Here is a 21661-nt window from a genome sequence, read left to right as displayed (position 1 = left end):
GTGAGGAAATTGTGTCGGCGAAAGGCGAAATACCCAAAAAGAAGTTTGTAAAAAAATGAATCCGCCTCAACAACATAGAACTTATCTACAACTTTTTTTACTTGTTTGCAGATTTATGTTAACGGCCATTTATTAATAATATTTTTAAAGTTTCTGCAAAATTTCAGAATTTTCAAGGTTTAGCGGCTACTCTTTCTTCTAAACGTTCAATTTTCTAAACTTTCACTTAAAATACTGATTCGATTATTACAGTAAAATAACAATTCGTTTAGAAGCTACAGCAATTTAAGTATTCAAACTTTCGATGACTTCACCCACTCTTAACAAGACCAGGGCGTCAGTAAGCCTTCAAAGCGCCCCCTTCTGGCAAAATGCGGAACTCAAAAATGACTTCCAGAATTTTCTCATGGTCACTTTAGTGATGAAAATTTTTGCCCCAAATTTCCAAACCCAACACTTTCCGAGATAGCCAGTGGCCACTTTATGGTCAAACACCCTGTATATTGGGGTCAGTGACTACAAAACGCGAAGATCAAAGATTGTAGTAGATTCTATTGAAGGCATTCTTGAACAAACTATCTGTTAACCCCTTGTGTGAACCAATAGCGCTACGCGGATGACACGGTGCTGTTTGCAGACACACAAGTATTGAAACAGCTCATAGAATTTGTTGCTAAAAGAGCAAAACACTGACAATAAAATGAGAAAACACCCGGTTGGTTCAACCAAATCGCATTGTTAACCACGCAGAAGAAAATGGAGATAGAGAAGGCTGCTGACCAAACAAGACCAAGTCAGTTGAGTACTTACCTGGCATTCTGAGTCGGCGCATACATTGCCTATGGCCAACAATCCCGAGTTTCCAGTGGTGCCACAGAACCGACAAATTCCCGTTATTCCCGCTGCTTTAGTTCGCGCGCCTCCATCCCGATACTCCACTAGGGCTTTGAGCGTTCTCGCGTCCGCCAAAGCTACATTGAAGCACATTAATCCAACAAGTGGACAGTTTGAGCTGAAAGGTGCTCACCTAGAAGCCAGAAGAGTTTGGTCCGGCCGCATCCCTCATGCAGCTCCACCTTAATGGCCTCCTCCTCCTCCTTGCAGACCTGCAATTGAGACCTCACCAACAGTTAACTCTCTTGGGAATATTCTTGTCTTCACCTGTCTGAGGTGCGCCCTAGTTTTGCGATGTAAGTGCAAAAATCGGTCACAATCAGCGCATAGATTTCCGCAAAGGTTGCATTGAATCATCGCAGTGGTTTCGCCATCGTCGTGATTACTGCACATTGGGCGAGGAGGCATTGGTTGGCCTTCCGCTTTACTCCATTGCCCTTCACGAGGAAAACTGTCAAAGTATATGAGGAGTATAAAAAAAGGTCTCCTACCTGACGAAAGCCGTTCCACATGATCCTTATCCAGAACACAAAGCGACGCCAGCGCCAACCAAAGCGTTGGAGTTTTCAGGCAGGTGCTCGGCGATCTCTGCTCCTCACTCAGACAAGTGAGGTTTAAAACATTCTCCGCTATGGCTCCTTTGGTGATGTTCGCCCACACATCAGACATCTTCCCCTAAACATTAGGATCATTCCTCCTGTTCAACTAGAGCATCTCAGGTCTCACCGCTGACATATCAGTGATGAGCTGAATCATCACTTCCGATAGCTTCCGATTGGTCGAGCCTCTCAACCACCATCTGAGCCCCATGTCATCAGAGGCGTCCAGGCAGGAGCCCAATGTGACGGTGCTGATTTCCTTGCTTGCGCCGCCACTGCCCGACTTACCACGCATCTTCACTTGCAAGGTAAGCGTTTTGGCGATGACGCTCAGGAATATATCCAGAATACCCGGCCTAAGAACACAACCTTTGTACAGGAACACTCAGATGCTCCCGATGACTTACTTGCTAATTTCAAACTTGAATGAATTCGCATCCTTGTTCACCACGGTGACAATGTTGAAGTCTTTTGGTGGTAAGCTGGACACGCCCACCACTTTGGCGAAAAACTCTGGAGTGATTTCCGGGAGCATCCTCCTAAGCAACGAGGTTACCTGCATCCGGAATACCCCCCTATTGATGAGTCGGCTTTGAGTAAAACCACTTACTTGTCGTTGGACGCGAGCGCTTCCTGTATGAAGCAGCGTGAGTAAGTCGCCCAGCAATCCGCCTTGATGGGACAAGTAGGCTCTGCCCACTGAGCTCCCTGATAGAGCCAAGACCATTGAGAGCATTTCAAAGCAGTAAGTGTCGGAGCTTTTGGCTATGTCCGAGCTGCTGGTGGAGGAGACAGCGGAAGCTCCGCTCAGATTCGCCTCCCATTCGTCGCGCACCCTCTCTGTCTCCTTGCGAATTGCTTGGACTATGTGAACGGTTACCTGCAAAGGTTTGTCAGATGGCAAACTACGGAAGTTGGAGAGCTCGGTTTCGTACCTGCTTTTGCAGGTGGGTGAGCTTGCTGCGACTGAAGAGGATTCCCACCATGTGCTCCCGAAGATCGTTGCTCTCCTCCAGTGGCTCAGTTCCCTCACTTGGCGAGAGATTGTTCTCGTTGTTGGACGGAGGCCCCTCTTCGCCATGCAGCAGTTTGCCAAAAACTTGAGCTGAAAAACCGTGATTCTGCCACACTTTTTATGTAAAACACGCAATCTTCTCACCTGTGATTAGTCGAAAGACTCTGAGGGTTTCCGACTCGCAGTTGCGCTGCTGGATGGTGGCCGCACTGTAGAGTTTCCCCACTTTCAAGCAATCGCCCTCGACTTTGCCTAGAATGCGTATTTGGCGCAGTCGGACGGAATTGTCGGGACCTTTCAGCTCCAAGCGCAGCACGTTGTCTGATGGTTCTGCCAGGCAGGAGAAACTAGTCTGGGAGTGAGTGGTAGAAAAGCTACTCACCAGTTATGGGGCAATTAACCCATCCGCCCAGCAGTCGCGTTTCCACTTCCACTGTCCGCCACTTCACTAGTTCATCAGTGTTTTGCCCAGACAGAAATGTTATGGTGGAGATCTTGTTCTGTGGAGAAACCAGGGTTTCACCATCCTTATCGGTTTCTTCCTCTCCATGACTTACCCCAAGATCCCTGCAGTTGTCCACATGGACGCAGACCAACACCGGATGGTGTCCATGTGCGAAAACTACCGTGATGCTCTTCGTTTTGTTTCTGTCTTCATCGCCACTTTCCCAGAAGGTTTCCGTTGAACCATCCGTTAAGCTTCCGACCATTGCCTGTCGACTGGACGCCCGAATGTCCACCAGCTGAGTGAGATCCTTGAGACACTCCACTGAGGCTGTGGGTTGAGTGAACGCGCTCTCGTGCATGGAAACCTGCAGCAAACCACCAAAGTCACCCTCATCCCGGCCTGCTGTTGCAACTGCTTGCCGTAAAATCCTCCATTTCTTCGCTCCTGGACAGGATCTTGCTGATGTTGCTGAACACCTGCGAGCGGTGGAGGAAACTGTGATCGGCAGGAGCGAACCTCAAGCCCCAGCAGCGCACGGCGATTTGCTGGAGCGGCGACCCCATTGGCAGCAGAATCATTATTTGGGCGATGGTTTGGAGGAGGGCATGAAACGTTCCTGGTAGCGGATGCACCGCTTCACCTGCTATGGAAATGTCCGATAGGGGATGTTCGCAGACATTCAAGTCCTCCTCCGATTTCTTCGGCGGTCGATTGTCCTCCTCCGATTCCATCTCCACTTCTATGGGAGTCAGCGACGTTACGAACCACCAGAGGAGATCATGCAGGCAAATTGGCTGCGTGACTGAGCGCAGCAGCCAGTTTAGGGCCTGCATTGCGTAGACTCTACACATAGCTTTCCTGCACAGATTTGAGGACAGTTGCCATCACGTCCCTCAACTGTTGAACATGGAGGACATTCAATACTACCTCAGGGCTTGTTTCATGCAATTCCTCAAAGAGTCCAGATCGTGTTGCTGGACCACAAACTGCAAAACGGGCCTTTGGAGCAAATGCAAACTCTCGCGGTCCTCGGCCGGGTCGTTTTTCACAATGGAGGAAACCTGCTCTTTGGGCAGCAGCCTTTGAAGGGCAGGCGATGGGTTGCATAGAAGCGACGAACCTCCATCTACAATGCCAGCTTTAAAAGCCCTCCTCAACTGGAGAAACTCGAAACTTCACCTCCAGCCAGTTCGGAGTTGCTGTTGTTTCGCCGCCTCATCATTATAATCCTACCATCGTATCCAGTTTTGGCCCATGGAATACCATTCGTTCCCATTGAAACTGATCGATGGACTCTCATTCCTTTGGCTGCATCTGGCTCGGCTTCGGATAGAGAGGCTTCAGAGAGCGGCTGTAGGGAAGATATTTTTAGAGGGTGATTCACTAACACATAACCCTGTATTTTGAGTCTCCAGCTCCGGATTTCCCGTTCGAAATGAACATCTATGTATACACCTATATGTATATATGTACATTGCAACTCACTCTTTGCCCAGATGTGGAAGGCACATTTCCAAAGCCCCCGATAAAATTCTGCTGATGGAACATTTCTGTGTAAAAAGCCGTTTCGTCAAAGAAGTGCGTCCCTCCTAAGGCTTGCAAGCATTGGAACGGAGGCAGAGGCGCGAAAGGTCCCGAACAGTCAGGGGGCGTGATATTTTCCGATACCGAAGGCATCGTTCCTCCGGATGCCCTAAGAGACCTTCACTTTTCACCACTGGGGGAAACTTCCGGCCTTCGACTCACCTCCTTTGATTGCCTAGGCCATTATCTGCTGAACTGGCCAAATCCAGCAGGAACATGGCGTTGTTCTTCATCGTAATGTGATGTTCGCCCGACGAGGGTAACGAACGCATCGAAACGGGTTTCCGGTGGAAGAGGGTTTTGGCTTTCGAAGAAGGCTGCTGCTTATTGCCTCTGATGTTTTTCATGTATTTTTCACGGCATTGCTCGCATAGGAGGTACCAGGAGCTTCCAGCTGAAATAGTCAACAGATTTCAAGAGTCATTTGCCGTTCATTTTAACTTAGGCTTAGGCATAATAAGGGTTGAGGGTATACTTACGAACACCGCCATCGCCACAATTGCCTGCCCATCCAAGGCAATAGTTGCCCCCCGAGTTGAATCCCTTGCCCCCAGCATGTTGGCCACATCCAGGATGTTCTTGGTGCATGTGGTAAGTCACAGGATGGGGAAACGAGTCCCCACATAGTTCGCATAGAGTGTCCCCATTCCCCGAGTGCAAGTAGGACGTAAGTCCTATATCTTCTGAGGGCCCAAATGGGAGTTCAACATGCGGAAAGATAGCAGAAAACATTTGCAGTTCTTACCCAGGTAGTTCCTTGGCGGCACCTTTTTCTTCTTGCTCCTCTTGCTCTCCTTCTCGATGCTGTTGTTCTTCATCTTCGCGTCCAGCTTCTCCAGCCGCTCACCCTTGTCCTTATTGGGACTGGTTGCCTGGCAAATTCAAAAATCAGTTTCAGGTCTGTTCAACTTGAGCACTCACTTGGTCATTCATCTGCTGCAAGCAATTGCTGGTCAGTTCTTCCCACAGGAAGACCAGGCTCTTAAGGGCAGGGGGCAGCACCGATATGGTCTGGTAAGTGTAGCCCGGATCGCCTGTTTCTTCCTTTATCATCTCGTCGGTTATTTTCCGGGATCGGTTGCGATTGGCGCTCGCATTGGCTGCTGATCGCGTTAACGATTCCAGAGTGGAGGGCTGGATGTGCAGGTAGTTGCCAGCATTGCTCACCTTGGAGGAGCGAGAGGTAACAAACACTCAACACCCCCATCTAAATCCTACCTCAACAGAGTGTCTTTGTCTAGCGCGTTCCTCTTTAGTCAGCTCCTTTCGCCTCCTCTCTAGGGGAGTTTCTTGATGGCGCGTGATCACTTGAGCGCCCTTCTTGGGGAGAGTGGGATGGAACTTTAGGAACGAGGCACATGCCATTGCGTCATGGACAACTCCCTTTTGAGCAAAACCCGAATTGATTGTCCGGTAAACTGGCATTGAAAACTTTTCATACCTCGTGCCACACGAAGGCAGCAAACACGGCCCTCAAAGCCTCGGCAACCGAAGGACTCATTGCCTCCTTCACAGGCTTAGCCTGGTAGTGAACCTTGGGCGCAGCTGGCAGTTGGGACATATTGGCAGGGGAAATCGCCCTCTTGGGGCGACTCTTGGTGGTCGCCCTATCCTTGCGCAGCAACTTGGGGGACAGTTTCTCCTCTTTGCTTCCACTCCCTATAGAAAAGTGCGATTTCACTGGGGGATTAACGGCGGCCTCCGGGGACGTCTGGGTGCCTGTTTGCGTCAGTTGCTTGCCCACTGCCTCTCCATTCTATTCACAATTGATCCAGCTAGTTGCTGATTGGCTGTTTTGGGTTTGACCTACCGGGGCGTCCCTTTTCATTGGGCCTGGGCTGGTAGGACTGGGCGTTAAGCCTCTGGGCTGAGTTGATTGGCTGGGCGATTGCGACTGGGATAAGTCCCTGGTCAGGCTGCTAATCAGTGCGCTGGTATCGGACTGGTTTGAGCCTCGCCTGGCTGCGTCTTGGCCTGCGGCGGCTAAAGGAGGACTTCGACTTAGAGAAGGGGTTGGCTGAGTGGGAATTCTCACCTAGTGGAGAGACGCCGATGCTTCGCGAAGATCCGTACAATGGCGGGCTGCAGCCAGCACTCTCTAGGGGAAAAACGCGACCTGAAACTGCTGAGTTAGTAGAGTGTGATAGTGGGGGATCATCCACCCTACTCGCTGGGGCAATGGGGCTGGAACTTCTGCTCATAGGCTTTGGGGAGAAAGTGCTCGGCATGGGACTGTGGGATCTCTTGGGAGTATCAGGCGGCGTTCCGTTGCCATTTGAGCCCAGTTCCGGTAGCGGCTTGGGGGAAATATCCGAAAAACCCTCATTTCTGAAACAACGACTGTATGGATCAGCAATGATGGGGTGTGGGTGCTTACGCTTGTCCATCGCTTCTAGTCAGCTTGGGCCGAAACTTGGACTTGCTGTTCTTCCGCTCCCGTTTGGGGACTTTGGGGGGGTCGCCCTCCAGGCTCTCCCCGAAGACGAAGGGGTTGGACGAGCACATTTCGTCGGAATGGCATTTCATCGTCGACGAACTGCTCTGGCAGGAGAATGTGAAATCGGCCCCATTCGGCTTTGGGTAATTGAATTGGAATCCCTGCTTCAGGGTGTCGTTTGATAGCTTACAGAGTGAAGATGGTTAGTGTTATAATTTATTGGGTTTTGTTTTATTTATTTGATAATTAGCACACGATGGGATGGTTTGGGGACAACTTTGCGATACCTTTGCATTGTCCGGTTCGCTCACATTGTCCAAGTAAAGAACGTTGTTGGACCCGACCGCCAAAGACCAGGCTTCACCATCTATGTTAGAACAGTACTTATCACGTGTGGCTTTATCCAGCAGAACCCAGCAGCCTAAAATATGCTTTCCTTTGGGCAAATATTAAATAGTTAGTGAAGGAATACCTTCCGAGTTAACAATGTACTCGCTGACTCCAATGCGATTGCCCAACACCAACATACCGACAGGAGGAGCCTTCAGGCTCGCCCTGCTCCTCACATTATGGCCAGAAGCTCCGCACTTGATAACCTTTGGGGAAAGGGGGCTTAAATCGAGCTTGTCGGTTTGCTTCGCAAACCGCTTACCTTGTAACAGTTCTGTGAGCCTTTGGACTTATCCTGGATTTCCGGCAGCTTTCGCATAATGGTATCGGTAATCACCTGTTCCAGTATGCTCTTCGGTTCTTCCACCGGTAGAAGAAGCGTTTTGCCCAAATGCTGGTTGTATTGAAGGCACCACGCCTCGATTATGTGCGATTCGCAATACTGGCGAATTGTGTCCGCTGATAGTCGAAGCCAAACGCCATCATCGTTGTGGATCTTTTTTTTGGGTAAAGGGGAAGATTGGTTTAAGCAAAGAGGGTCTGGTTGAAACTCACCTCGTCTATGAACACGATGGTTTCGTTTACATGAACAATGCCAATTTGCTCGCTTTGTAAGGAGGGATGCGCCCTCACTCTCAGTCCAGCGGAGTTTTTAGCGATGAACTTCCGCACTTTGCTGGGCTGGTTGCTGGACTGTTTGCTAGTGTTTTGATTGGGAGGAATCATCCCTTGTGGGGGCTCTTTTACCTGTTTGGGAGCATTCAACATTTTTAGAGCAGTTTTGCCAGGTTGTTGTCTATTGGTTGGGAGAATGCCAAGTTTCTGATTACTCCAGATGGAAAGAAGAGTTTTGTTCAAATCAAACAAAAAAGTCCCCGATAAGTCCGAGTTTACAACATCGGTGAAAGTCAGGGCTTTCTGCAATCTGAATGAAATCCTGTGGGTATTTAGAACCAGGGTTCTTCTCTTCGTTCTGAGAATTTCAAGTGTCTGGTTGCTCCAGGTTAGAAAGTATGAATTTTTAACGAACAAGTTGCATTTGTTTGAAAAGATTGACTTTTGCACATGCATTTGGAAACGCCGAAAATTATCAAAATTTGGTCGGATTTCAATGGAAGCTTTACTGATTTTCGTAGTCCGTATGCTCCGCAGGCCAAAAAAGCTTCACAATGGGTGCTTCTTGCTCCAGATTGATATTTGGGAATTTTTCATGCCGAGAGTGCGATTGTCTCAAAAAGTCCACTTTACGTCAACATTTATAACATCAGCAAAAATCAGGGTTTGCCGCAACCTGAATAATATTCTCCGGGTATTTAGAACCAGACATCTGCTATTGGTTCTGAAAATTTCAACTTCCTGATGTGTCTCTATTGGAAGGTATAAATACATTAAAAAACTTGCAGTTTTTTGAAAATGTGGACTTTTGCACCTGCAATTGCAAAGGCAAAAAAAATAAAAAATGGTTGTAATTCGTCGGAAAATTTCACTGATTTCATTAGCCAGTATTTTCTAGCAACCAAAAAAGGTTTTTAATGGGCGATTCTTGCTGTAGAATGATATTTGGGAATTTTTAAAGCAGAGAGTGCAGTAACATATAAATTTTGACGTTTGCCTTTGCATTTGAAAGTTAAAAAAAAAGACCTGGAGTTATTGGACTGAAATTGTCACTGATTTTAGTAGCCAGGTCACTTCCACAGATGAAAAAAAATCGCAAGGGGTGCTACTTGCTCCAAATTAATATTTGCGAATTTTTCAAGCAGAGAGTGCGATTCTGCGAAAAAATCACTTTAAACCAAAATTTTCAACATCAGCAACAATCCGAGCTGCAACAGCAACCTGAATATTATTCTCCGCGTATTTAGAACCAGATATATTCTATTAGTTCCGAGAATATCTGGCTCTTGATGGCTCCAGACTCGAAGATAGGAATGTTCCAAGAAGAGCTTGCAGTTGTACCAAACATACATATTCCTCAACTTTTTTTGTACTGAGAGTGCAATAACCGCCTTCTGTACCTCAACTTTGAAGGTTTCTTCCATCTCGTAGCCATCAATATTGACTAGAATAGAATAGCAGCCTACAGAGGCCGGAGTCCAAGTGGCGCTGTACGTTCCATCCACATTAGCTCTCACCAACATGGTTTCACTCGATCGTTTTATTTGCGGCGACGTAAACCTGCAAAGGTGGGCATGTGGGGGCTCCCAAGCAGGAATTTTGAGCCTCCTACCTCAACTCCTCAAAGGAGTAGTTATGAAATGGCTTCATAACCGTGATGGAGTGAAACCGCATCTTGTCCCTAATGGTTGGCTCGTAGGTCTGATGTAGAGGAGGAGGCGGCACGCCTCCCAATGCCGCATGATCCGGCTGGCTAACTCTTCGAATTTTCCTTCCAGCATCGCAGTCACCCAGCTCTTTTTTATCTATTGGAATGGCTTTCACTTCCACCTGCAAACCGTTACTCGCTCTTCTTCTCTTCTAACTAGCGAAGCTATAAATACCTTCATATTGGGCACGTAAACAGCTTCACCATACTGATCTCTGGTCAGCACTGTCACAATAGCTGGCCAACCTTGGCGCAGATCATCTTTGCCGCAAACGACTCTGCATAGAGAGGGTTCGGCTCGACTTCCAGGCTGGAGCCATTGGGCGAGGCGACCTCCACTGGATCCTGCCACACATCCCACCAAATCCCGCAGGAACAGACGCTCATTCGAATGGGCACTAAAAATAAGAAAGCTTCCTCTGTAACTTGCCAAGTGAGTAAGTCAATATCGAGTACATTTTTTAAGCAAGAAACTCTTCTATAAGTGAAGGAAGCTTCGATTTTCAGACATCCTCAGAGAATTTTTCACAATGTTGCAATGGTGGGGTTGCTTTTGCACGTCGGCATTTGGCATTTATTTACTAGAGAACCGGCAAAGTCTAAAGACTGCTTTTGTGTGTGTTTCCTAGTCCAAACTCGGTTCTACCAGTGTAAAAAATTCGATTTTCAATCATCATCAGGAAGTTTTCTAGAATTTTTCAAAGTTCCATGTGGTGGTTATCGAGGATTTAAAAATTGCGTAATTTCTTAAATTTTCTTTGTTTATTTTTTGGCGATGTGGAACCCAATTCTGACGTGTGAAATTTTTCAGTCTTCGATTTTTTCTCAATATATTTCCGGTTTTTCGCAGTTAAATGTATTTTTCTTTTAAAACACGAGGAAAAATGTTTACAAAACTGTACCTTTCTATTGAGTTGAATTAAGTATTATAAACAAAACTGCAGAATAGGTTTTCCGGATATGAAATCCATTTACTAATTACCTACTAATTATAATATAATAAAGCAAGTCAACTTTATTTTTAAGAAGAAATATTGCGCATTTTTTTGCAAGTGATGTTTATTGATTCCTTGGGAGCAACAAGGTTTAAAGCTTCAGGGAAACTTGCCTAAAATGAGTCGATTATATCGGATCTCAAGCCTCCAGTGTGTTTTTCCATGAGTTTGTTGAATTTCTCGTTTCCTTAGGTGAAAATGATGAACGAAATCCCTTTAGGCATATTTCGGTGCAAATTTTCCTAACTGGATAAATTTGTATTCATCGATCTTTAGCTCTGCATTGAAGCTTTTCGGACAATCAACCTCAACAACCCAAGCGCGCTTCGCTCAACAGCATTATCATATTTCCGGTAAAAATTATTGAAAATCCCATTAAAACCATCAGCTTTGATAATAAATTAGTTTCATTGTTTGATGTTCCTCCGCCCAATTTACACAAAGCGATAAAAGCCAATATTCTCCTATAATTTCGAACCACCCAAAGACAATAAAACTATGCTGTGACTCAAAATATGTGATGTTTCCAAACGTACGATTGTTATTAAAAGTAAAAATAGACACCGAAAGGTCAGTTTATCTGCCAGCTACGGGTTATCACAGCCAGACTATCAGTTCTGTTGATTGGAAATGTAAATAACAGAGACTAACTAAGGCTGGTTTCAATAAATCAAAAGCTTTTGAATAAGGGTGAGAATTACGCCTATTTTACTTCATTCAGTGTTAGCTGGCAAGACGATGGGAAAATCACGTTCTATTTTTACTTGTCTAAACACAGACAAGGCCTTTGGTGCTGCTGTTTTACAGATTTCCAGATATTCTCTTCAAGGGGTCTTCGTCAGGGAAAAGCCAAGCAAAGAGGGTTCAGAAAACAAGTCGAAACGCGCAAAATGCAATTTTTGCTCTATCATAAAGCGGACAGAATGATTCGCAATGGTCACAACTTAACAAAGAAGACCCAGCTGTAGTCGGTACCTATAAAAGTACCCCGAAGAACCGCGATACGGAGCGAGACAGAACGGTTGGGGTATTGGGAAGTGTTAGTGATGGCAGCGGCGGCACCAATTCAACTTTTTCCGGCGAAAAAACCGCAAAATTACCGAAATTTGCAGATTATTAGAAGGATAAATGGACGATCTTTACTTGAATAGTTTGAGATGCAAACGTTTTGTCTATTAACTTCCTTGGAAGATGAAGAATTGGGAAGTTGAAGACGTTTAATTCGAGCTGGAAAATTTCCGAAGCAAACGAATCTTTCATCCACAGTCTTCTTATTGTTAGCAAGAGGAAAATCTAATTGACCGCTCATTCTCAACCCAAAAAAAATTAAAAATAGACTGCAATTTTTCGGTCTGCACTCCCCCGTATTTTTCTTATTCTGAGAATGCCGCAAGTTCTATAAGATTCTGTTTGAACTAACGCGAGAAATTCAACCAATTCCTTAAAGGACACACGAAACCATTCTGGCTCTCTACAAGTAAAATAATGGAAAAATTTCCAATCTTTCTGCCTTGAGGCACTCATTTCTCCCCTGTTCTTGCACAATATGCCACCACTTCTATATCATTCTGTTCGGCAAACCCCAAGAAAACTAACAAATTCTTCCTAGAAGTGGACAAAACCACATTTTATGATCCTTCAGTGTTCAACTACCCATTTCAACTTTATTCTTGATGAAAATGACATAAATTCTATATCATTTTTCGTTCATTCATCATTTACATTTTGTAAAAATTGAGGTTGTCACCATCGACATCTTCCTTATTGCCGCTCAAAATGCTGCAAATTCTATATGAATCTGTTGCCGTTGGAAAATAACAAACTTTTTCAAGGACTCACAAAACGCTTCTGATCCGATGAAGTGAAAAGTTTAGCAAATGTTTCGATTTTTCAGCTTCAGGCACCCACATCTCCTTTATTCTTGCTCACAGCGCCATCTATTCTCTATTCTCTCTCTAAACTGACTGAATTTTTTGCATTTGCGCCCAAAATGGCACAAATTCTATATCATTCTGTGTCAAGGAAAGCAACAAATTTTTCAAAAGGCAACCAAATCATTCGGCTTTTGTAGAACTGAATTTTGTTCAAGGCTTCAACTGATCGAATCGTCGTTAATCTCGTCTAGAATCAGATAAATTCAACATCATTCTGTCTAACAGGAAGTAAGGAACTAACTCATCAAAGTAAAAAAATAGAAAATTAAGTGATTTTTTGGGTTTTACTGTCTGCAGTTGACTTATTCTCGTTCAAAATACCTCAAATTATATATGATTCTATTCAACAGAACGCAAGGAAACCTACATCATTAGAGGACACGTCAAACCCTCCTGAACTGACAAAAAGGGAAAAATAGGAATTTTGTCATTGTTCAGTCCTTAACTATGTGCATCTTGTTTACTGTGTGAAATTCCATAAATTCTATCTCATTCTGTTCAACACCAATCGAGAAATCACTAACTAATCAAATAGTAGGTGAACCCTTCCTGGCGCTACTAAGTGAATAAGTTACAAATTTTCTAGTAGACCGCCTTTTCGTTATTCTCGCAAAAATTCTATATTATGCTATTTCAGAGGAAAATAGGAAACCGACGAACTCATAAAAGGGACACAAAACCCTTATGTCCCAGGGCCGTTAAATAATTTGACATATTATGTGATTTTTCTGTCTTTAGGCACCGTTTTTCGCTACTTGTTTCCTCAACTGACACAAATTCTGTATCATTCTATGAGGCCCAAAAAATTCATCAGACGACAGAAAAACCATTTTGCCCCTATGGGTGCAAGAAAAATGGTGCACTCTGTAAATTTTCTTTGGGTAAAGTCCTTAAGCGCCCACATTTTTCTTATTTTTGTGTGTGCAATCAAATCTGTATCATTCTGTTTGATAGAAAGTGAGAAATTCATCAAACTTATCAAGGAAGCAGCTAAACCCCATTCTGGCCCCATCGAAGTGAAAAAATGGAACGTTTTATGAATTGTCAGGTTCAAACCGGTTGTAAGTGTTAGTCTCACAAGGAATTCTATTCTATTCTGATGTAGTTTTTTCGTCTTAAACAGTCTCTATCTCCCTTATTTTGGCTTGGGATGTAAAAATTCTATATGATTCTCTCCGATAGCAAGCAAGGAAAGTAAAGAACCGAGAACAGACACACCAAAACACTGTAACTCAATGAAAGTGAAAAACTTGCTCATTTTATGGTTCTTTAGTCCTTAGCAGTCTGTCTGTTCCGTATTCTCAATCCAAATGCGACAAATTCTATATCATTCTATCCGACAGAAAGCAACGAAACCTACCATCATCAAATGACAAACGAAAGCATTCTGATCCTACGGACGTAACAAACAGAAAATTGTGCGATTTCTTTGTTTTAAACCACGGTGAGTCCTCTATTCTGGCTGGAAATGCGAAACAATTCTATATCATTCTGTTCAACAGAAAGCAGAGAAGCTAAGGCACAGACAAGTAAGAAAGCGGTAGTTTTGTGATTCTTCTCTCTTCAGCTGGTGGAATCTTCCCGATTCTGGCTCAAAATTCAAAAAATTCTACATTCTGTTCAGGAAAAAGCGGCGAAACCGTGAAAGCGGTGAGAACGAGTAAAAATTGCAGCGCGATTAGAGGATTTTCATTCATAAATCGCCCATTTTTTTACCCAAAATTTCTTCGGGAAGGGGGGACTTTGTCTTATTTTCCCACCTCAAAACTAAGCTTATTTTCTGGTACGCCACTGCATAAAGCACAACCATCCGGGCGGACAGAAATCCAGCCATCGTTTTCTGAACCGAAACAGTCAAACAGCATCAGTCAGATCGTGAAACGTTCAGGCGCATCGCGTACTAGCAGTCGAGCACTGGCCGTACTTCGCCGCCCTGATGATGACCGGTTGATACGAAACGTCGCACGGATAAGACAATGATCGGATGGTGCCGTTCTGTGCGATGAGTGAATGCAAGCGCAAAAATAATGAAGAGTGCGGAAAGATTGTTACTAGTGCTGATACCGGGCGTTCTGGTGATCGCCGGTGTCTTTTTGGGGATGGCGATGGCGCAAAAAGGATACACCATCTGTGACGTGCAGGGGTGCAACTGCACAGTCCCAGCGGGGGGGTGGAAAAACGTTAATTGTTATCTGTTGGATGACCAGGTGAGGAATATTTTCTTCGTCCAAGTCTCTCTAACTCTATCCAAATGAATTGATCATGAACGGTCATCAGGGTTGATGATGATCAAATTATGAACACAAAACTTCTGTACTTCCCCAACTTCCCCAAACTTACACTATCTTCAATAAGACAGAAAAGGAAGTAAACTAACTTTCCTTGTCTAGCGTGCACGAGCGGAACAAGGCAGCTTATTAGATGTGCGCTTTGAAAAGAGACAAACTTAATCTCTGTTGACCCTTAGACCGCTAAATCAGTTGATTTTATAAATTTCAACTGTGAAAGAATCCGATATGCACATCTGCTTCTATAAATTAGCTGAATTCCAGGTAATTTTCCTGCATATCAAGCGGTTATAATTAAATCTCAGGGTATCGGGTAACAGGCATGTTTACTGTACAACTGCATAGAACAAGCGCATATCAATTTGCACTTTTGAAGCCTTCCGTCCTGGTTTATACCAAATAGTCAACCAAAGTTACTGGCTTTATTTTAGTTTAGAATCGACCAGAAAATTACGAAGTAGATAATAAAAAATCCTCTAAACAGCGTCGAAGGTTTAGTGAAAGTCGCACTTAACACATGGAGCCAACAGTATTTTCCGCATGCTTAATATTAAATGAGTGGCTTGCCTTGGATTTACACCATTTCACGCACACTGTTTGTCGACAATTTGCAGATAAACAACAATTTGCTAATGTATGGAACGTTTAAAACGGGAAAATTGCCAGTTGCCGTCTAGATAATGTCTTTTTAGTTGAAGCTGGTTGAAGATCTTTTATTTTTCCCTGCGCGTCTTACTTTGGCCGAAAACGCTTTTTAGATGAGATTTTATCCTAACCTCTAAAGCGATAGAAGCAATTGTGCAAAAATGCAACACCTTTTGAAAATTTGAAAAAAAATTGAAAAACCGTCCAACTTTCCAGGCGTAAAACTCCAAAACGGTTGAAAAAAATTTAATAATCCTTAGAACCTTTTTGGTAGAACGCCTAGAGAGCTTTAATGCTGCTTTTAATTGACTTTAGTCAAAAATTACTAACCTCGAAAAAAATGAAACGAATCAAAAAACCAAATTTCTGCAGAAACGTTGAAATTTAAGAGCGTATAACTGGAAAACTGTTGAAGTTATCGGAAAATTTGTAATAAACTTTTCAATAGAGCGTTCTGGAAACAGTCTTCGTGGCAGTAGATTTTATAAAAAATCCTAACCTCTATAAAGTTAGAAGCAAAAATATCAAAATTTAAGGGACCGTCGAACTTTAAAAGCGGATAATTTCGAAATCGATCAAAATGTATAAATAATCAGTAGGGCCTTTTTGGTAGAGCGTCTAGAGAGCTTTAAGTTCCTCCATAATTGGGCATTGTCAGAAATTCCTAACCTCGAAAGAAAAACAAACGAATAAAAAAAACTTCTAAAGAAACGTTGAAGTTTCAGAGCGTATAACTTTGTATCGATTGAAAATATCTGAACATTCATTGGAGTCGTTTCGATCAAGCATTTAAAGAACTTTGAGCTTGAGTCATTCTAACCTTACAAATTGTTAGGAGCAAAAATATCAAAATTTATGGTACCGTCGGACTTTAAGCGAGTATAACTCAGAAACGATTAAAAATATCCAAAAAATTATTTGAACCATTTCGATAGAGCGTCTAAAGAACGTTGAGTGTGTTTTTAGATTTTTCGAAAATTCCTAACATTCAAAGAAATAGAGGCAAATTTTTCACAGTGGCTTTGAAAAACGTCGCGACGGCAAAATTCGTAAGATTCACATTAATTAAGCGTTTTGTGCTAGTAATTTTAATAGTAGCAAATGTACAACGTTGCCATGTGTCTCAAATCATCCATAAAAGGTATACATTTTGAGAGAATGGCTGAGTACATTGCGTTAATACAGCAATTACACCTGAAGAAGTTGTGAAGAAACTTTTTTGCAAAATTATCCTCAACAACCACACCATCCGATAATTATTCTAGAGGCTCCCGGCTGTAAAATGTTTACAGACTTTTCTACATTAATCAAACGTTTCGGTCGCAATTGAAGCAGTAATTTTCAAAATCCCACTTTATATCCTTATTAAGCAAGCTATTATTTAGAAAGTGTTTTTCGCTGTAATTTACTGTTGTTTCGGAAATAACTCATCGGAGCCGACGATAGTAAAAAAATGAAGACACCGATTTCGTTTTGTCCGCTTTATAGATTGACACAAAAAAGCTCGTCCGATCAATGAACGAAACTTAATTAATCCCGATTAAATTTCAGCCGCTTTCATTGCACCATCAAGCCCATAACAGTGCGTAAATAATTGAAGTTTCAAAAGGCTAAATTGATGAAATCACCTAATTGATCCAGACAGTTAGAGATAATTAACCGGCCAACCTGTGAGCAGTATTTAGTCAAAATCTTCCCAAAAATAATCGCTCAAAACGAAACGCTTCCGCCTAGTGAATCACTATTTAGTTAAACTCATAAATCCCATCTAATAATGATTTTAATATCAAAACATTTATGTTCCAAATTTGACGTCGGTTCAGAGCTGGAAGCGTGTTTGTTTATGTTTCGTTCAAATTAAAAACGCCCAAACATTGGCAAGTATCAAACGAGACCCGAAAGCTCTAAAAGCGCTCTTGTATATTTAGAATGCCAAGGCTCCTTCCCACATGCATAAAGTAACATCGATAGAAAATGATTCGGATGATGATTTACCACCCTTCCTTCATATGCTTAGTATTCATCGCAGCGGGTTCTGGGCGATATAAGAATATTTTTGGGGCTAAAAAATGCGGGTGTTGAAACCCTAAACGTGCGTCTGTTTATGAATGATGAAATTAAGCAACTTCCTGCGCTTTCATTGTTTAGACGTGGCATTCTTTTCGTTTTTTCCTTGAACTTGGCTTGTTCTACAGCCACGCTTTGGAGGAGACAACTTCACACTTCTTTACTCGCAATTCTCGCGTAAGGAGTATTTATATTTCCGTTATTATTAGAACTGCCTGCATACAAATATAATGTGAACGCACTGCTCAAGGCAGCCAGTTTATCGCCGTTTTGGTGGCGTTTTATCTGAAAAATTATTATTCAATTGCAACAGCCCACTAAACAAAGCTTATTACGCAGTTTCCTCGGAGAGATCAACAGAATAATCATCCAGCGAGTAGATTTGACTAGACACTCCTCAGCTATTGTTGGAGATCAATGGACCGCAAGATACTTAGAATGTGTCACAGTTATTGTTAGTGATAATAAGCCGACAAAAATAGACCTGAACAGCCGCGACTTTCACTGATAAGGTCACTGAAAATTCGACAATTTCCCATGAAGGTGCCGGCTTAATGGGGGTTTATTTTTAAATAACTACAGCATCCGGTTGCTGTTCAATGCGTTGAAATATGAGTCATAAATCTACGATAGACTCAGTAGCCATGCGCTCGCAAAGAGAAGCATTTGTAATTCGAATGTACCTAATTAAATAAAATTTTGGTATTTTATCACTGTGTGTAAGTTTAGAGGTTGATTGTAAACTGTATGATTCCTCCGAGATGTGTACAGTTTTATTAAATATTTCACTCTTTCAAACTATTTGTGGACTTTTCTGCGATTTATGCCCATTTCCTAATAGATTTTCAATGAACATCACGTACAATTAAAGTTATTTTTCAGTGGGTTTTCCAAGAATCCAAGTTTCGAACTTTTTAAAGAGATTTTTCGCCGCTTAAGCGGACAAATAATTTTTGGAATAAGAAAAATTTACTGCTTTCGGCAGGACTTGAACCTGTCAAGTTCGAACTTGCCAGGTTCAAGTCCTGCCGAAAGCAGTAAATTTTTCTTATTCCAAAAATTATTTGTCCGCTTAAGCGGCGAAAAATCCCTTTCGTTTTCTGGAACTTCGATCTTCAATTCAGCTTTGTTGGCCGAATGAGTGCATTAGAGAGACCCAAAGCTGCCGGAAATCATTAATAATTCAGTGCAGATTACAGTCACAGTATGCGCCTACAAAACGCTTTAATAGTTACTGTAAAACGCATTTGCCGGTTTGCCTTAATAATAATTAATCCACGGTTGAATAGCGATTGTCCTTCATTTATAAGCATGCTCCTTTACGGGTAGATCAGTCCGAAACTGGCTGACTGGTTTAAACATGTGTAAGTGCTCGGTTCAATCGAAATCAATGCGACATAATTAACCAAATTCCTAAACTGGTGCAACTGATACGCTATTAAATGCAGGGGGTCGATGCAAGAGGCTCGGATTACACGACTGGAGGAGTTTCAATAGTGTCTGCACTGTTTCAACGTTTTTATTTGTTAAAATCGGGAGTCGCGACAGCGGTTGGAAAACCCTTGAGGGTGATAAATAACCCTGCGGAAAGATGCATTTGGTTAATGAGGACGAATGCAGTCTATTTTCACTTCAGTTGCTCTGAAAGACGCAGTCCTTGTTAAAGGAGTTTTCGTTAAAACTTCAAAGTTCCTGCAGAATTCGAATTGCTATTTTACTTTCTCGTGAAATGATCTGCAATGATTTGACTGCAAACGCCAAATTTTGCAGGTTCAGTGTGCGCATCAACTTGAGAACTGTCTGCGCATCGCAACGTTGCTAATTGAAAGAAATCAATGCACGTATCGACTGTACGCAAAAGACTTATTAGAACCATTTACTACGGACTTATCTGCTAAGAAAGAGCAGAGTGGGAGAGAGAGCTGGCTAGTGTGGGCTATTTGTTGGCTAATTCCACTGCTACTCTAAACGTGTTTTCCATCAGCGTTTTACAATTTAACTAATTTCGTGTTCAATCACTGATAATAAAACATATTTTAATGCACTTACAATTTATCTTAATTTTATACAATTTTTCACGAAACGATCGAGTTGGGAAGCAAAGGTTTCCTAATGTAATTCAGACAGTCCAACCCACATTAGCTTGGTCTTTCATCGTTTGTTTGGGAAGAAGAAACCGACATTTTCAACAAATCATCTGCAACTGAACCCACTTTTATGACATTTGACAACAAACTATGGATCTTGAGGGTTCTGTCAATGTGACGTCGACAGTTCTATTCTAACCCACATTAACACTCTCTTTTTCCAAATAGCTCCCTTGCACTTTTTTGGAATCAATTCGAGTTGAACAATTTTGGCTGCGATATGAACAAACTGATGAAGGTGGTTAAAGGTTCATTCAATTTTCCCGCAAGCATAGACGAAACGTCTTTTTTCCAATATTGAACTATTATAGAGACGTCAGAGAGATGAAATCACCGCTAAGATGGGCTCGTTTTTCAAATAAACTGATTTTGACACGTTTTCTTTAAAAAAAAAGCACTAGCTGTGATCGTTTCAAAATGCTCTCGCATGCACGTCTTTGGAATCACTTTTTATTGGAGCTTAAACTGCGCTGCTGAGCACTTTATAGTAATTTTGCAATGTGAATTCGTAACTGAATCATTACTGATGATGGCTAAACTCTCGAAACGGTTACTCAATAATAGAAAAATGGGCTATTTGAACTTTTGTTGCGAAAGCATTGGGCCGAACTCCTACAGTCAGTCAACGAACCTACCAAAACACTATGGGTGCGAGCGAGATGAAGCTAAGATGGGCTAGTTTTTCAAATAAACTAATTTATTTTGAAACACGCTTTTGCTGCAAACAGTAAATCGAGTCTAAATAATGCAATTTAAAAAAAATTGCTAATGATTTTGACATCGCATAATCAAATTTTTTAAAATATTTTTTCAAATAAAGTTGCTTTTTCAATTTCATTCAAATCAAAATTACAGCGGAATTCGAGGCAAAAGCTCAGTCAAGCTTGCAGGAACAAATTCAATTATACGCAAACGGGTTTTATGAAAGTTATCGGTCGCCACTAAAGACCATTGATAAGAATCCTCATTAAACCATAGTCTTCAATCTGTGATAAGAAACGCCGTGGTTAACTAATAATTTTCCTTTTAGCGGGCTTGCGAACGTTACGTGAAGCTATTAGTCGACTGGTATCTGTTAGAACCATGTGGTTAATTGCGCCAGCATCCAACCAGTATGATGGCGGAAAGGATCTAGACAAATCACAAAAACTCCAAACTGGTTTCAATGAGGACTTTTCAGATAGTCACTGTTCAGAGTATATCAGTTTGTTCAATAGGAGTAGTTTTCCATCCATCGATGAGATGACATGGTGCACAGTTAAAAATAACTAAAGTCCATTATGTGTATTTGGCACAGCACCAAATATTCAAGTTCAAATCGTCGTATTGAACCTGGAGTAATCTTTGTTAACATCGGTTACACTTTCACAGTCTTTGTCTCCTTGGAATTAATGAAATTAGCCACTCTAATGCTAGGAATTGACTTAAGTAACTGTTACTAATCGAGTTTTCTGCAAGAACCAGCTAACGATGCTGTAGGCCTTAATGGAGCAAACTGGTATTGATGAGTCTGAATACAATCAAGTGATTATCTATCGGCTATCTGTGCAACGGGTTGGTTTCTATTTATCTGCAATCTAGACTGTATTAACAGCTCGTTAGAATCGGAGGCGCAGCCTATTTTTCCGTGGTCTTGCACACACCAGCTAATTTTAGCGCTGGAAATGCTTTACGAGGCCCGAAAATATTTGCAGATTTTCTGGATGGTTTTAAGACAGATGGAATTTCGTTGCGATATACAGTTGAGTCCGGATACTACGAACTTGAAAAATGAACTAAAACTGGTTCGTTATATCCGGAGTTCGCTGTAAGCGAATAATAATGCAAAAACACGTGGTGTATTTTATTTCGTTATTTTTACATAGAGTAGTAGAAGTTAGTAGGTATGACTAAAA

At 42.5% G+C, this 21661-nt stretch overlaps 2 protein-coding genes across 2 annotated transcripts in view; one reads left to right on the top strand and one right to left on the bottom strand.

Moving 5' to 3' along the window:
• LOC109543312 (E3 ubiquitin-protein ligase MYCBP2) overlaps positions 1-21661 on the bottom strand; it is a gene marked incomplete in the record, with an annotated part of 67418 nt that overhangs the window by 7318 nt on the left and 38439 nt on the right. Inside the window, 32 exon segments of the mRNA XM_048669929.1 lie at positions 811-971; positions 1028-1106; positions 1162-1331; positions 1386-1569; positions 1621-1849; positions 1901-2049; positions 2104-2373; positions 2429-2598; positions 2653-2838; positions 2891-3008; positions 3066-3320; positions 3376-3814; positions 3884-4082; positions 4136-4307; positions 4442-4649; positions 4703-4934; positions 5020-5223; positions 5286-5412; positions 5462-5707; positions 5759-5923; positions 5982-6296; positions 6351-6523; positions 6576-6656; positions 6708-6868; positions 6918-7162; positions 7265-7398; positions 7450-7573; positions 7630-7863; positions 7923-8114; positions 9383-9542; positions 9595-9812; positions 9866-10088. Coding sequence (XP_048525886.1) covers positions 811-971; positions 1028-1106; positions 1162-1331; positions 1386-1569; positions 1621-1849; positions 1901-2049; positions 2104-2373; positions 2429-2598; positions 2653-2838; positions 2891-3008; positions 3066-3320; positions 3376-3814; positions 3884-4082; positions 4136-4307; positions 4442-4649; positions 4703-4934; positions 5020-5223; positions 5286-5412; positions 5462-5707; positions 5759-5923; positions 5982-6296; positions 6351-6523; positions 6576-6656; positions 6708-6868; positions 6918-7162; positions 7265-7398; positions 7450-7573; positions 7630-7863; positions 7923-8114; positions 9383-9542; positions 9595-9812; positions 9866-10088 — 6223 coding nt within the window.
• LOC109543313 overlaps positions 14451-21661 on the top strand; it is a 21438-nt gene continuing 14227 nt past the window's right edge. Inside the window, exon 1 of the mRNA XM_019912962.2 lies at positions 14451-14826. Coding sequence (XP_019768521.2) covers positions 14647-14826 — 180 coding nt within the window. The 5' untranslated portion in view covers positions 14451-14646. The remainder of the gene's footprint in view (positions 14827-21661) is intronic.

The sequence above is a fragment of the Dendroctonus ponderosae genome, unplaced genomic scaffold (genome assembly GCF_020466585.1).
Source record: "Dendroctonus ponderosae isolate FM_Combo_2020 unplaced genomic scaffold, Dpon_F_20191213v2 Dpon_F_20191213_9, whole genome shotgun sequence".
Taxonomy (NCBI): domain Eukaryota; kingdom Metazoa; phylum Arthropoda; class Insecta; order Coleoptera; family Curculionidae; genus Dendroctonus; species Dendroctonus ponderosae.
Note: the sequence above shows the minus strand (reverse complement) of the source record. Positions and strands in the feature narration are given on the sequence as shown.